This window comes from Callionymus lyra, chromosome 9 (genome assembly GCF_982586985.1).
Source record: "Callionymus lyra chromosome 9, fCalLyr1.hap1.1, whole genome shotgun sequence".
Classification (NCBI taxonomy): Eukaryota; Metazoa; Chordata; class Actinopteri; order Syngnathiformes; family Callionymidae; genus Callionymus; species Callionymus lyra.
In genome coordinates, this window is record NC_141826.1 from 9,517,473 (window position 1) to 9,534,601 (window position 17,129).

Here is a 17,129-nt window from a genome sequence, read left to right on the forward strand (position 1 = left end):
TCTTCAAGAGATTTATTTATAGCCAAAAAAAATTAACTGACACAGGCTAATTGTGTAGCTATGGCAACCAGGTCTTCCCGGAACAATTTCATAATAATGATCAATGTATTTACAAAACATTAAACCGTTTTAAAAGCTTTAAGAGATGGGTTTCAATGTATTCTTTTATGTGCATGCATATTGATGGTAAATTGCTTTCGTTTGGAGTTTGAAACTAGGTTGGAAAACTTTTTACTTTTGTCTGATAGTGTCGTTACATATTTTAACACTTGAGTGTCAGTGGGAACTATGCTGCGGCAGTTAGCCAGTGCAACATGACCACACGGGCTGCGTCATAACACACCAGCTGCACGTTGCACTGGTGAGGTGGCAGAAAAACTGAATTATAAAACTCCAGGATTGAAAGTTCCCATTTATCACTGAAGTTTGCTGATAAATGCCTATCTTTTTTTTTTCAAACATATATTATGTTGTAAGTAAGTAATTTGTATTTATATAGCGCTTTTCCAGACCAGGGTCACAAAGCGCTTAAACAATCAAAACAATATTCAATAAAGTATATACTTTGAAGCACTATTCTTCGACAGTGTCCCTTTAATGTACTTTAAAGAATGGAACTTTAGCACTAACTCAAAGAATTATTTTTATCCACCGCAATAAAGTTAACATAATTCTTGCAGCTGAAGTGCTGTTTCGCAAACAAAAGTTGACTCACCCAACCTCGTCTTTGAATCTATTACTCGGTAATGGAACATTACTTTAAGAGACACATTATTTCACAATAAAATGCATTATAACATACTAGATAGGCATGTACCATATAGTCTTGTTTTAGGTTTAATATGTTATGTATCATTTTATTTTGATGAAGTTTGTACTGAGGGATCATTTAATGGCTTCAATGCAAATCCAGTGTTTTCCAATACAACACCTCCTAATACTTGCCTTTTTTTTGGTTAAACAGTAGGCGAGTGGATTCTAACCAGCAACCCTGCCCCCTGTTGTCGTAATCGCAGGCTCTGTCTGTGGTCCTTTATTTTTTTTTAAAGATCAGCAACGACGTTGTTTAAACTATCGATAAGGGCTTTTTGTGTTACAGTAACTGATTCCATTGTGCGCCGAGAGAAAATGGAATGAAAAGTGTCGCTGGATGGATGTTATGAAACTCGGCATCACCAGTGTTTCACAACAGGGCGGAAGCCCGGAGCGCTCGTCCAATCAGATGCAGCGCCGCGCGGTCACATGACATTATTTATGTGATATAATGGTGTTACACAGTACGCCGCGCTAGCCTCGCTGACGATACCTTTTTTAGTGGGTCAAATCCCAGACTCAAACCAGGTAGAAAAAGGAAAACATTTGACACCATTCTCTATATGGAGCAGCGAGGGATTGGACACAGAAGAGGAGTTCGGGGAGCGACAAAGCGAGGAGACGTCATGTATGGAACTGAAAAGTTTCACCTTAATATGTCATATTATTGACCTATGTTAGTGGCTAAAAACAAAAAAAGGGATCAGTATTTTTTTTGTATTTAATTTTGTGGAAACCGTTACTAAAAAAAACAAGCGAAGCAGTTTTTTCCTCTGATCTTGTGGTGACATAACCATTTCAACATGGATCTCCTGGAGTGTCCACTGTGTCTGTTCCTCATGTGCGAGCCGGTCACCATGGTCTGTGGACACTCGTTCTGTCGGAGGTGTGTCGGGGGTTTCCTCCCCTCCAAGTGTCCGGCGTGCAAGGAGAGGCTCAAGCAGAAGGAGGTGAAGAGCATGAGGAACAACGTCCTGCTCATCCGGGTGGTGGAGAGCTGCTGCCCCGAGGAGGCGAAGATGAAGTGCCATATTCTGGAGAAGCTCAAAGCCAAGGAGTTTGCAGAAGCCCTAGTTTTTGCCAATGATGCTGCAGAGCTGGGTATGTTTTTAAACGTTAGATACCTCCGCCAAGGAGGTCATTTCGCTTTGTTACATATGCATGTGTTCGATGTTTATCTGCCTGTTATCCAACTCAAAGGGTTCTGAACTTTAATGGTACATTTAAAGTACAAATAATAACATTCCCCCTGATAATTGTTAATTTAAGTAAGTAAGTAAGTAATTTTTATTTGTATAGCGCTTTTCCAGACCAGGGTCACAAAGCGCTTAAACAATCAAAACAATATTCAATAAAGTATATACTTTAAAGATCAAGATAAAACTGATAACACAACAGGAGTTCCAGAAATTAAAAGGAAAAGCCTGAACAAATAAAAACGCCTTAAGATTTTGACCATCATATACCTATACTTGCATACAAACTACAGTTTTTTTTTATTGTTAAAGAAAGTTGTTTGATGAAAAAAAAAGAGTAAAGATGGTCAATTGTGTATCCACAATCACTGTTATTACATTTACGACTACTTACTGAGCCGTTATTGTAAATAAATAGATTTTTTTTCTATCTGAAAATCCCAAGTGAATTTTTTAACCTTTCATTTGTTAGTTTCTGAAAAAGTATTTTGTTGATATTCCCGATGAATATTGTGATATCACTACAAGATGACAAGTAATAACTTGGATTGTATCATCTTGTTCTTTCTCTTTATTTCTCTTTTTTCTTGTTCTTATTTTATTTTGATTATTTTTTATGAAAAATTGCTGTATTTACTGTGGATAATTTGGAAAAAAAAAAAAAATTCCCGAAGGAGACCTCCTGAGGGATCAATAAAGTTCTACCTAACCTAAACTAATATTGGATAAAAAAAAATATTGAAGTCATTTCTATTAATGTAACTATAAAGTTCAAAGTGTTGTGTGAAATGTAGCATGCCTTCCTGGTCTATCGCCCAACACATCTTAAAAAGTGTAATTGTCACGTAACATATAATGACCTACAGCCTGTGACAAGTCTCGGTAACTGTCTGTCACCAGCGATAACATCCTGTATTCACAAGTGATTTAGCATGGGTAAACAGAAAGGGAGGCGGCAGGTTTTGGTGCCAAATGACATGACAGAATTCTCAGGCATCAATTATGATATAAAAGCTGTGTCAGAAAGGTCAATTGTTGACATGTAACAGATGAGGTAAGCAATAAGCCATGGCTTATTCATTATGAGTTGTTTAAGGGGGTGGTTGTTACCTAAGTGTGAAATATACATATTTTTACACTGACAGGCTTTGAGCTTTCACTTGTATGAACTTAAGCTGCAGGAACATCTTCCAGTTATTTATTAACTTTAAAATGTAGTTGTTTTTTTTAATTCACATTTGCGTATATTGTATTTGAAGTGTAAAAAACATAGTTAAATTTGTTTTTAGAAAATGGATAAAATGATTTTATAACTTACAACATGATAAGTCGTTTTTCAACACACATTTAAAAACAGATTTGAAACCTGTACCCAACGTCTTAACATCAGTTTTATAATGTTCTCCAAAAGTAGGTCAGCCTTTTTCTTTTGACCACCTCACGCAATCATGAGGGAGAAAATACAACATGTTTTCTCTCACAAGAACATAAAGCGACAGTAATTCATATTTATTTGAAGTATTCTGTGCCAATATTATTATTATTATAATAATGATCATTTGGAGTTTAACTAGTGTTCACCAATGATTATAGTTTTACGCAAGCAGTGCAACGTGGAGAAAAACACAAGTGACGCACGTGGTGTTGTCTGTTTGGGTTGAACCTGCTTATCTTTCTAGCGCACACTGTCATCCTGTCTGTGTAAACATGTTGAATGATTATCATTATTATTTAACATTAATTATTTTCAAATTATTTGACTCAAGTACACAGACTGTTTGTGCAGCTTGATTGTGTTCCTTTGAGTTGAGAGATTAATTTAATATCGTTTTCAGCTCCCGATGACCTGAGCTTAAAGATGTTCCGAGCAGAAGCAAACGTGGGCCTGATGTGTTTTTCCGACGCCCTGAGAGACCTCGATTACCTCAGCTGCCTTCGTCCCACCTGGACCGAGGTGAGATATGAAAACCTTCCTTCCTTTATTTGCGTCTTACTGAACAAAACGTTGTTGCTCTTAATTTTGACACTCTTATAACAGTGTAGAAAGGTGTGCGTAGTTTTGTAAGCTTTGCTGTTGTTTTCGTCTGGTAGAGGTTATGTCATCCACATTGTTAAGGTTATGCAAACTGCAACTTATGCCATGTTCCTGCGAGTTTCTTGCTTTAGGGAACACAAGAATAACTCAACTTTCCTCTTAAAAAGTAAATTTTCACAACAATCTGTTTACGACAGTTAGTCTTTTTACCAAAACACGTCATGCTCTTTTCCTGTTTAAAATGCAATATTTTCAATCAGAAAAAAAAAAAAAAAAGATTTGAAAACATGCCTTTTAAAAAAGTTAAAAAAAAACATTTCTGATCTTGAAAGTAATTGTAACCTACTTGTCCAAACCTGAATTGTTAGCAAAAAATGACTCACTTGTGCAACAAACCACATCTGTTTCTGTTCGAGCAGGGCTTCCTCCGAAAAGGAAATGTTCTCTTGGAAATGGGTCAGCAAACCGAAGCGCTCATCCAGTTCCACCGCTGCCTCAAACTTCAATCTGACTTTGTTCCGGCGAGGAGCCAGATTAAGAAGGTATGATCACCGATGAATATACAGAAGCTGCAACTTCAGCATATATATTTTAATATTTTCATTTTTACTATGTCTTAACTATACTATACTTTAAAAGGTATTTTATTTGCATTATTCTACGACTCAATAATCTGGTATTACTTAAATTCATATGACCAACTTAATAATTACATATAATAGATAATAAACTCAGAAATAGATTATTAAGGAATTAATTAATTTTGTATTATTACCGCATTTACCTTTGGACCTTCTGAATTATTCATGAATAACCCTTTGATTCATCACTTCTTTCAAGTCAGCAATGTGTCAATCAACATAAAGTGCGCATTGAAACAAACAATGTTACGGATACATTTGCAGATATATTTAATTATCTTAATTATTAAAAACTGTGTTTAAAGAAGAGACTCTCAAAAAATATATGGTCAGTAAACGACCATTTAACTTGTATTATTACTGTAATGTTTTCAATTTTATTACAATGTTTTTTTTTAATTTAAGGTAGGCATTTTGTGATTACATTGTCCATGAAGGTTCTCAATGTTTTTACATCATTACCTTTTTTTAAAAGGGAAAAGCAGCTCATTTACAGTTCTGTTGTACTTCCTGGTTGGTTTTATGTACACAATTAAATGCATTTTTGAACATTTAAAAAATCATAAACAGTATAGTGAAAATCATTCAAGATTATATAACCGGTTTCTTTTGCTAGTATCAACATTTCCTGAAAACAAATAGAAAGTTGAATGACCTTTTCATCAACCAGGCTTCAGTCCAAAGTGTAAATGAGAGGTTATTATTATCCACGTTTTTTCAATTTATATTTCAAATGTGTTCATTTGTTGTCTTTTTTCACAGATCCTTGAGGCAGACGGCATGTTGGTGCCAGACGACGTGTCTTGTATCATGCAAGTGTTGTCTGAATATCTAAAGGAATCGTGTCCCATTGGAAACCTGAGCAGCACTCAGGGGCCAGCGCGACTAGACCCCATCAATCCTGCACAAGAGGGAAGAGACAGAAAAGAGTCCTACCATGTAAGCACATTTATAGACAATGTTTAAATTTGAGGCAGATTTGAGTGAATATGACAACTACTACTACAGGCCTCGAAGGTGAAGAATGACACGGGTACCGAGTGTTGCCTCAGCCTCTGTCAGGCTGTTTCCTTCCTTCCTGCTGCTGAAGAAGACGAGGAGATGATGACGACCAAAGAAGATGGTTGTAGCCATGGTAGGCGAACATTTGACTCGAGTTACTTGCTCATTAAATACATTTCTTATTCATGTATTGTTTTCTCCTACATACTTAGGTGGTCACTGCAGACAAAAGAAACTGGATGTTCTCACCGTGTCAGACTTTGAGTGCCCTCTATGTATCAGGTTTGTCTCTTACATTTAAATAAAATGTAATATTTACAATGTAGTTATGCTTCTTAGTATTGTATTCATTTCCAATACATACTACTGGGTTCTCAAGTATCCTGAAAAAGTCAAGGAATTCAATAATGATTCTAAAAATAAGGCCTTCATTTGCATTAAAATGTCTTAAATCAAATGTTTAAGTCGTGAAAAAAGTAAACACATGTTAAGTGAGATTTTACCTTAGTTTTAAACCTCCAAATATGTTAGTTACATTTATTTACATTACATTCATTTGTGCAGGCTTTTTTTCTTGATTTTCCAAGACTCCTTTGTTTGTCTCTGTGTTGTCTTGACCCTTTAAGCCACAGGTGTCAAACTGGTCCAGAAAAGGGCCGAGACGGTGCAGGTTTTAGATCCAGCCATATAGTTGAACCAATCAGGCGTCTGGATACAGTATTCAATTGATTGTTGCTTGTTTAAGCCGACACCTGATTCGTTAACTCATGTGTGCTTGACTGGTTGGAACAAAAACCTGCACTGTCTCGGCCCTTTTCCGGACCAGTTTGACACCCCTGCAGTTTAAGCATATATTTTATTGAATATTTTTGTTTTGATTGTTTCAGCGCTTTGTGACCCTGGTCTGGAAAAGCAATCTACAAATATAAATTACTTACTTACTTAATTTATACATCATTTTCTAATTATTAAAGATAGACGGGTAAATAAAGGAACAGAAATAACAAACAGCAGTTGCACTTTGAAGTTATACTTAAACATGATTCATGTGGCAACATCTAAAGTGTCAAATCAAGTGTTTGCTGCCAAACCAACATTTTCTTATCCATGGCTGAAGGTGGTATCAACAAAGTGTACGAACGATTGATGTGGTGTTTTGTTTGCTTTTCAATTTTGGATGACGGTCGAGTTAGTCGTAAATCTTATTTGAATTCATTAAAGTCCTAAAATTAGTTTGCCTTAAGCTGTAGGAAAACTTAACTAGATTAACTGGTTTTATATAAAACTATCCTGCTTCTTTTTTTTTTTAATGATAGCGTGACTACATTTGTAACACCTTTAAAATACAAAGAAATCTTTACCTGCCATTATCACCTTTCTAGGTTATTTCATGAGCCAGTCACTACTCCTTGTGGGCACACATTCTGTAAAAACTGCATTGAAAGAAGTCTCGACCACAACCTGCGCTGCCCACTCTGCAAGCAGCCGCTACAAGAGGTACTTTATTTGATTCACCATTCATCATGACTCCTTTTTTTTCCCCTTTCTTTTATCACATGGGATCACTCATTTGGTTTGAACTAGATTACAGATTACATGATGTATTTGTCTTTTATCTCATACAGTATTATACAGTCTTGTATCTGTTGTATCTTAAAAACAAACTCTGTTTTGCAGTACTTTAAAAACAGAAAGTACAACACAACAGTTCTACTCCAGAACATCATGGACTCTCTTTTCCCTTCACAACTGGCCGAGAGAAAACAGATCCACGAGGCGGAGATGGCTGAACTCTCCAAGTAAGGGCCTCATTGTAGTCACTTTAGATCCCTTTTCTCAGCATCAACATCTCCTCATGTATCTGTGTTCTTTTTTTTTTTAACTTCCACCTACAGTCTCACTAAGAACATCCCCATATTCGTGTGCACGGTGGCGTATCCTGGAGTGCCCTGCCCCTTACATGTCTTCGAACCTCGGTACCGGCTGATGATGCGTCGTTGCATTGAGACTGGAACCAAGAAATTTGGAATGTGCAGCTTTGAAAATGGCAAAGGGTGAGTAAGAGATGCAGCAGAATGGGAGGCCATCAGTTAGAGACGAGAGAAGCTTCCAGACGACTGTATAAAAGGGTAAAAAATTACAGAAAAAGTACTTCAATGTATTACAACAGTCCTTTTTAGTAGTTCAAATGAGGTGTTTTGTCTAAATTGCTGAAAACTTTGCACCATGCTACTGTATTCCCTCTATAAATATTTGTATATTTTAGGTTAGGTAGAACTTTATTGATCCCTCAGGAGGTCTCCTTCGGGAAATTGTTTTTTTCCAATTAGCCACAGCAAATACAGCAATTTTTTTCATTAAAAAAAAAAAAATCAAAATAATATAAGAACAAAAACAAAGAGAAAGAACAAGATGATACAATCTAAGTCTAAAGATAAAGATAAAGAACATAGATCAAAGAATAATAACAAAGACAAAGGATACAAAGATTAACATAGAAGAGAACATCTATTATTACTCCAATCCAGCCCCCGAACTCAGAATTGTACAATTGAATAGCCGGAGGAATGAATGAGTCCTTGAGTCTATTTGTTTTGCACCTGGGAAGGAGCATTCGTGCATCAATCTGCTTCTCTGCTCACTGATAGTGTGTAGTGAAGACATTGCATCATGATACAGTGTCTTTATTATGGAATACAACTAGATGGCACTCTCGGTTTGAATGAGGCCAGGCTAATAGATTAGAGCCAAAGATTATAAAGCAGACATTGACACCTAGTGGCAAGTCAGGCGTTACACAGCTGTATCATGAGGCCTCATAAACCAATCTCTAATTCTTACTACGGAGACGAGATAAGTCTTTCATCCCATACATACATTTTACATAAACTTCCAGAATGAGTCGGGGAAAGACTGCTTGTTGGAAATAACAATAGAGCAACTCAGAGGAAGTATAAACCGTCAACTGACCTTAACAAGGTGGACAAAATAGCAACATGGTCACTACTTCATCTGATTTTAAATAAGCTTTTTTTTTGCAGTTAACAAGTTTCAAAATTTAGGTAGAATAAAATGTATTTTTATTTCATTCAAGCATACATAAATAGAGATTATTATTATTATTATTATACATACAAAAAATATATAGATCAACACTAAAAATGCACATGAAAGAAAAGGTCCCCAGAAGTTCCATTATCCTTTTTCAACCAATGAATATAAATGTGAACAACAAATCCCTCTCCAAATCCTAAAGAAGAGAACAGTTGACGCAGAAGAAGAAAAGCCATTGAAAGAATTGTGGTGGTGATAACTTTGTGTTTAAAGGAAAAAAGCTTTTGTGTCACAAGGCAGTGCCGTTGGTAGAAACAAAGATAAGAGGGCTTAGAAACAACACACTTACAAGATAAAAAAGACGTACTTTAAAGGTTCAATTATAGTATTTTTTTTTTTAGGTTGTGTTTTCTATTAATAGTTTGACGTTGTTTTCTGTAGGTTTTCTGATTACGGCTGCATTTTGGAGATACTGACTCACGAGCTTCTTCCTGATGGACGATCCTACGTGGAAACTGTGGGCGGAAACAGATTCCGAGTCCTCAAGAGAAGCCAGAGAGACGGCTACCACACTGCAGACATAGAATTCCTGGAGGACCACAAGGTCAGACTGTCAGTAAGTTGAACTGAAGCGATAACGTGGCCCCTGGACCCTTCATAACCCAAATTCCTGCACCCATTCCCCCTGTTTTCCCGCCGGCTATGGATCATTACAGATCGAAGAAGGCGAGTTTGAGCTGTTGCAGCATCTTCATGACAGCGTCTACCAGCAAGCTCAGGAATGGTACCAGCGCCTCGGGAGCCGCATTCGTGATCAGTTCAACAAGCAGTACGGACCCATGCCTAGCATAGAGGAGAATATTCAGGTAAGATTTGACCTTAACCTGGATCTGTGTTATTGGTGTGGTGTAAGTGCAGCCGTGCGTTACAAAAATAGAGGATTAGGAGACGAGGATTACAAGCAATAGTATATAGGTTTTTCAGGAACCTGGTTTAAAGAGCCGACAAAGTTGGTTGCTCTGTGCCATGGGGGCTACTGTCACCAAAGCTGCCGAAAGAACTCTTATTCTTATTATCTCATTTCATCCGTAACACATATGCTAGCTAAAGGTGATCAACGCAGTCCAGAGACATTCGTCAACCGCTCTATCTATGTATACCTGCATAAACAAGGAACAACTTTGTGAGACAGTATGTGCCCCCCTGGCTAGGTATGTGTGTGGATGCCTATAAATATACAAACATTGCTATGAATGACTGCTTTTATCCCCTTTTTTCAAAAATAAAGCCTGATTCGCACGGGATAAGTATAACCTGTGGACCAAAAGTGATTTATAATAATGGCGGAGAGTGTCAATGATTTAATCCTGTGCGAATGCGCCATGTCTGTGATTCATATTGTAATGATTCTGCCGCAAATTACCTTCTGTATTTCACCCTAGTCACACTAGTCCAGTGCGAGTTTGTATCCCGGTGTTTACTATTGTAATTGCATGCTTTTCCATTTTGCCGCATATATGCTACCTTTCTCTTTCTGCGTAATTTCTTGGTATCGGGCCTCTCCCAATACAGATATTAAATTTAGTGTCTTGTCTCGAGTAAAATAGACTATTTTACAGACTCTGCTTATCACGTGTGAATATCCTTAAAATAACACAGGGTTGGAGGGTAATTTACAAATCACCAAAGGTCCACAGGTAAAACTAATCCTGTGCGAATAGGGCTAAATTCTGTTTATCGATATAAGTGATTAAACTTTACTGGAACACTTGAGACAGAAAATAGACCAAAAAACACAACAGGTTAAAAAAATGTTATTATATAGTTACAACTTGCAGATAGAAATTGTAATCTTTTTTTAAATATTCATCCAAACAATGCAACTTTGCCGAGGTAACTCGTCGACAGTTGGTCAGACACGGCAGTTGCATTAGTTTCCAACATGGCTGAAGTGCTAAGAGGACTTCTTGAAGTGGGGCGTAGATAAATATGTTCAATTCCCAAGCACTGTTTCAATTTTTACATGTTTGAACTTTTTCTCCAGGCCTCAGCTAACGGACCAGCATGGTGTTGGTGGTTGCTCTCCGTCCTGCAGCTTGACCCTTCCTACCAAACCATAGTCCTGTCCCTGACCTCTCTGAAGGATCGCCTGGGCCACCTGCGTCTGGTCCTGGAGTACTTCTCTCAGAGTTAAACGCCAGCACCGCAATACAAAAGACACACACACACACACACACACACACAACGCACACCGATAGACAATGAAGCGAATTGTTCATGAAAGAACTTGACCAGCAAAAATTTGAGCACGGTGTCGAAACCACCTTGAAACTAGATTAGATGGTTCCATCGTCACAACTCCGGGCCGAATCGAGTTGATAGCATGAAACAAATAATCCCGACAGCTTTATCATTTGAGCTTTGTAGGATTGATTCGTCTATTTTCTGTTGCAATATACATTTATTTAAAAATTCTGCTGAGATCACCATCGTTTTCAGTAAGATAACTGTTAAGTTGAATTGGAAGTTTTTCTAAAAATGAACACATGGTGTCGCTAGTAACACTTTGCCTACCCTGGCTGTGAACAGATGCATCCTATTATCATCACCAGTACATTCTTCATTCAGGCTAAATTCCAGTAACCCTTGTGTGGATTTGGAAAAACCTGCAATAATATTTACTTTAAGAGGGTTATTTGGGGGTAATGTAAAGAAGCTGATTTGCTGAGAATTAGTGGATACTAGCTGCACCATTTTATTCACCTGTAAATAAAACATTTTTTTGCCTCCATCACCTGATCTTTTTGCAGAGGTTCTGGGACTTCAGTTGCCTTCTGCATGTCCGATTGAGACCGAGGCGAAGACACACTTGTAGAGCCTGAATTACAGCTATGAAACCTACCTCTGGCCTTGAATGTCTATGTTCCTATGACAACGATCGTGGTGTGTTGTTATCACGAGAGGTGCAGGCTTCAAAATGGACTGTGCTTTTTTCGTTTTGGAGTAACAATACTGAAAGTGCGACAGAACACAGGGGCGAAACTGGGTGAAAACCAAATGTCTTTTTTTTTGTTTCTCTGGATGTGCCACATGTTTGATGTTGATTTGTTTACTGACTTTAACACTCTTTGCCTTTTTTTCCTCAGTGGATGTTCATTTTATCGTAGTTCCGCAGAGACTCCTGTTTGGCTATCGTGATATTGTCGCTGTAGCTATTGTATCTCATGTCTTAAAAAAAAAAAAGGAAGCAGCTACAAAATGACTCGAGTGCGAAGTTAAACGCACTGAAGTTTACATCAGCAAAACCTGCTTTTATTCTAGGATGCAGTCATGTGTCCAGAGCTGCACACATCTCTCGCTCCAGGAGTCCACTCTGCTGCTATTTAAAGCTATTTAAAGCTATTTAAAGCTATTCAGAATTTGTTTTTTTTTTTCCAAAAGGGACAGCGGTTGTTTTGCAACCTCTTTATATAGCCTTTAAATTGAACATTTTCAATGAAGTCAGGGCCATAATTGTGACACCACGCACTGTCACACACACAAAACAATGTTTGCACATACCTGAATCATTTTTGTATATTATTAATCATTTCTTTCTAATTGTCATTTTTACTCTATGCTGTCCTTTCAATTAATAAAACGTTTCCATGTGTCTGTAAGTGTTTTTTTTATTGTCTTTGAATTCATTAAAGATGTGTGGAAACTTATTATGAGGCTCTATACAGCGACATGGCAGAAAAACAATGTATAAACATAATAATAAAGTTACTCTATTCATTAAGTGAAGGGGGTAACGATAACAATTACGAATATTAAGTATTCAGATATTTAAAAGTGAATTTTCATCCTAACTTGCATTTCAGAATCCAAATTATTTAACAAACATGCCACAAGGGTCTTAAATGTTTTAAGAAGAAAGGATTTAGAAGTGAGTTTCAACTTCTGTCTAAATTAATATTAGTACTTAAATGCAAAAAATGATGCCCAAGTATAACTTGTAAATTAATTATATTTCATATAACGACACTTAATTTGCTGGAGTAATAATTTTTATGGTTTGGTAAAAAATACAGGCAGCAGGGGGCGACATACGATAACCTTTTACATAAGGTACAATTCGTCATAACCCAGTCACTGGGATTCACCTGAAAATATTTATCTAATTTAATTATTTTAATCGCAGTATCTTCTCTGAACATTTCCAATGACCTAATAATTTCTTAAAAAATAAAAAAAAACCACACAAAGCTTTTAAAGCTGTAGCTTATTCAATTACCCATCATAAAGTCAGATAAGTGCAAGTACAACCACTTTTAATATGATTAAAGAGACATTAGCAGCCAAACGGAAGTGCTGGAATAAACTGATTCACAGCTTGACATAAATTACGATGAAGAATTGGTCCTGGTACAGTGACATTTTCGTTTTTTGGAAACTGTCGCTGCTGTAATTACTCAGTGCAGCTGCAGACGAGTGAAAGGAGCTGCACGTTTCCTCTGGAGGTTTTCACATTTAAATTAGGATGATAGAATGGGTTCGCCCAATGAACGGGGTTGAATCATCCGCATTTACTTTCAATTTTAATAGGAACGATCTGACATTCAAATCAGATTCTTAAATTCTCTTAATTTGTCATCAAAACTTGGGAGGAAAAACTGGCCTTTGAAAGGAAGCTTTAGATCTGTAAAGATGTCTCTAAATTTTAAAGTCACCAATGTATGTTTATCAATCCACAAAGATTTGGGTTTTCAAGATTTGTTATTCTACAATATATTTATAGAAGATGTTACTGCTCTTCTAAACATTTTTGGACAGTAACTCAATTTTGACTCCACTGCGTCACCTACTGATATCCGTGATGAACAAATGTATTGCCGAAAAACTATATAAATTAACAATAAATAAATATATATATTAAGGTTGTGTATTGACAGGAAATATGGTGACACTATACATAACAACACAGGGCCAACTATACAATATATTGCAGCAACAAAGATATATTTGTAGTATCGTTGAGTACTTGACTCTGGTGTTGCTGAATTTACAGACTGCATAACTCTTGACAAATCGTAACAGATTTAATTTGTTTTTAAACCAAAATATTCCCAGATTTCACCTTCAGAAGCTGCTGGAGTCGACTGCATCCTCTCATCCTCAGTCATCTCCAGGATCTTGCAAGATTTCATTATTCTTTTAGCTGCGGAGGACGTAACGACTGCTGCCATCTAGCGGCAGGAAGTTTAATTACACAAAAATGAACAAATGCTGTGAATATTTGCATAATAAAAAAAGAAATTCAACACACGCTCTCACAAAACCCAACTCTAAACCATAAAGGACCATATAATAATAAAACAAATATGATTTGAAATAAGGCCTAATTTTAACTGCCTATCAGTTACATATTTGCATAGAAAAGTTTGATAAAAATGAGTAGACAGAAGCAACATGACACAATGAAAGTTCCAGGTATTGCACATCAGTAATATGTGATGGAGTGCAGCCTTACAGTCACTCTCGTCTAAACCTATTTTAAAAAGACAAATGGGACCAAAACACTACAAAACACAAGTTCAATCTGTGAGAGAAGTGAAGAAAGAGCCCTTTGGTGATAAACTGACTGCTCTCTGGTAAAACCACTAAGGATTTGAGTAAGACTTTTTTTTCTCCTAGAACCAAAGTACAACATCAGAAAGAACTACTGGAGGCTCTTCAGAAAGTACATCCCCTTGTGAAGGCTTTTTCGGTACGTGGGCTGACTGTGAGCTATGACACCAACTCAGCTGTCGCCTCGGATTTTGCCTTTTACGCAGGTGAAGTTCATGTTTTTCTCTCATCTTTCTAAAAATGTCTTTTTAAGCACTGCACAACATATGATGGAACTCTTACTGCATATGTCCCCTCAGGTGAAGAGGTAGAAACGCACATGTTGTGTTTTTCAAGTCTTAAATTTCATGATAACGCCACGCATGCTGTTAGAAAAATACCCTTTAAGCTTAAGTATACACCGATGAGAGATAATAAAAAGTAAAGAGGACAGCTAGAAAAGCACTGAGACAGACTACACCTCTGCCAAGGAGCTCATTTTACATACATTTACAAATACAAAGCAAACATTTATTTCAATACAACATCTTCCATTGTTCAGGAATTGTTTTGACAGCAAAGTTTGCATGAAAGAGGAAGGGAAAGCATTTAAAACTATCACACCAGTTACAAAAGAGATCATTTATTATAATAATTGAACTAGTGTTAAAACAACTACACAATTTATTCTATTACTTGATGAAAAATAAATAACGGAAAATCGTTTTTCTGCCTCAAATTATCGAAGACTTAATTTTAAATTTCAGTTGTCGAGGTTTTCTCATTGGAAGTTGGATATATTGCTTAAAACCTATTCCTAAAAATACTTTTTTAATAAATAAAACATAGTGAAATTGAAGGTAGTGTTTCCTTTTTTATATACAAAAAAATGAATACCTTAAGCAAATAAATACTTAAAAGTTTTTGAGTTTTTTGAGCATTTCAATTTGCATTGTTGACTAAAACGATTTCAGTCAAAACGAAAGCCATTGTTCATTGATAATGAAGTTAAATATTATATATTTTGATTTATGTATTTATAATTTGTCTTTAAGTTTTTCAATAGCTGCTGCCCCAGAATCAGCTATATTTAGTTTTATGAAAAAGTGCTCTAGTTTTTACTACTTTTTATTAGCAGTGGTAAGATTATACTAGTCAAGGGACAAAAACCTTCGAAAGATATTTGCATATATTGAGATGAAAGGACAGAAACTATAGAACACCACCAAAATGAAACCATTGTCTTCTTTCTTTCTTTACAAAAGTACAAAGTTCAACCCATCAGCTTAAACGCTCATACCCTAACATTTAAATATTGTTTTTTTTTCTGTCTGGTATGAGCTTATATTTTGAAGTTCTGATTGAGAAAACCCTGATAAAATGTGGTCCGTTTTGATATAAGGTTGGACACCCCTGGTAAAGACCATCTAGACAAAAAAAAAATGTAAGTGGTCCCTTGGTTAGTGAAAAACGATTTAAAAAAAGTTTCTCAGACAATTAAAACTTTGTGATAGAACTGTCCACTAGGGGGCAGACTGTAGCCATAGTAGTACCCAAGAGAACCCACCAGTTCACCAGAAAGAACAAATGGAAGTGAAACAGTTGAGCCACTCTCACCCAAGCTCCAAATGATCATCTCCCCATTAAAACCAAGGGTCAGAAGAGAGGTCAGAAAGGGTCAGAAGAGAGGTCAGCGTCCGCCGGGGGAACCAGATGTACACCGAGAAAGAAGGAATCAATACAGATGAAAGGAAATAAATGATGCTGGCTGAAAGTTGGGGTGAATATCCATCACTAAGAGAGGAGCCAGTGTAGCGGCAGAAGTCAGCCGGCGTCCTCAGCATCGGAGGCAGCAGATGAAAAGAGGTTTCGGTGGTTTCAGCAGGGCTCTGTAATGCAGCTCAGCGTCGACATCAAAGCCCATTACATTTGAAGAATGCCACAGCTTTTCTCCCCTAAATTGATCCATCGGCTCGCGCTGACTCCCTGCTTGTGTATGACTGAGTAAGGATGACAGGCGTTTTGTAGGAGTTATCGCAAAGAGGGAACTGGCTGAGGCTGTGTGTGTGTGTGTGTGTGTGTGTGTGTGTGTGTGTGTGTGTGTGTGTGTGTGTGTGTGTGTGTGTGTGTGTGTGTGTGTGTGTGTGTGTGTGTGTGTGTGTGTGTGTGTTCTTGTAGTTATGAGGAGCACATTTGCTCACAGGGATAGAAAGATGAAGAAAATCCTGTGCAGACAGGACATTTGAGATGAAGCATGGGTTGGAGTTTAGGTTCTGGATTAATGTTGTATTCATGCAAGAGTGAAGGTAGGACATGCAACACATTTCATTAAAACTCCAGAGTTGTGTAAACTATCAAAAGAGGCTCATTTAACCCCCTTTTTTCTGTCAGTATAATAATGTCACAATTATCAGATGCATTTAAAAATAACTTCTAGGTTTATATAGTACTTTTAAAAATGTATTATTAGCCAGTGACGTACAGTGAGGTTCATGGTTGGTGTCAGATTTAGTACATAAACCCAAAAGGGTAACTACTGGTTATTTCATATCTCATGCTCGCATTCTTCACACACACATGAAGTTTAAAAAGTATATGATTTAATTCATAATTTCTCAAGAAGTCTATATTGGATTTTTGTAATATTTTGTGGGATATTAGTCTACATCCTCTAGATCTATGGAAGTCATCGATTGTGGATAAATATTAATTTCTAGCTTCATAAACCTGTAAACTTTGACATTGACATAAGAGTCATAGCTGAAATATTATATTTAACCTGCCATATTTAATGATCTC

The 17,129-nt window shown here is 36.7% G+C and overlaps 1 protein-coding gene across 3 annotated transcripts; it reads left to right on the forward strand.

The window, feature by feature from the left end:
- Positions 1 to 1,272: 1,272 nt before the first annotated feature.
- Positions 1,273 to 12,400, forward strand: lonrf4 (LON peptidase N-terminal domain and ring finger 4). Of its 3 annotated transcripts, none has more exons than XM_087799066.1 (12): positions 1,273 to 1,914; positions 3,845 to 3,963; positions 4,464 to 4,586; positions 5,448 to 5,624; positions 5,694 to 5,820; positions 5,900 to 5,969; positions 7,070 to 7,184; positions 7,365 to 7,486; positions 7,583 to 7,741; positions 9,183 to 9,357; positions 9,458 to 9,607; positions 10,786 to 12,400. In XM_087799066.1, the coding sequence occupies exons 1-12, from the start codon at positions 1,617 to 1,619 to the stop codon at positions 10,933 to 10,935; spliced, it is 1,785 nt and encodes a 594-aa protein (XP_087655192.1). In that variant the 5' UTR covers positions 1,273 to 1,616; the 3' UTR covers positions 10,936 to 12,400. The 3 variants fall into 3 exon arrangements, with proteins under 3 accessions (XP_087655192.1, XP_087655194.1, XP_087655193.1); XM_087799068.1 differs by having other exon boundaries at positions 9,183 to 9,345; XM_087799067.1 differs by having other exon boundaries at positions 5,703 to 5,820.
- The last annotated feature ends 4,729 nt before the right edge of the window (positions 12,401 to 17,129 follow it).

Excerpts from the sequence above, each read along its gene's own strand:
- lonrf4 (XM_087799066.1), top strand. The coding sequence starts at position 1,617 with ATGGATCTCCTGGAGTGTCCACTGTGTCTGTTCCTCATGTGCGAGCCG. Across the intron at positions 5,821-5,899 it reads AGAAGATGGTTGTAGCCATG|GTGGTCACTGCAGACAAAAG; the intron begins GTAGGCGAACAT and ends CTACATACTTAG. Across the intron at positions 7,185-7,364 it reads GCAAGCAGCCGCTACAAGAG|TACTTTAAAAACAGAAAGTA; the intron begins GTACTTTATTTG and ends TCTGTTTTGCAG.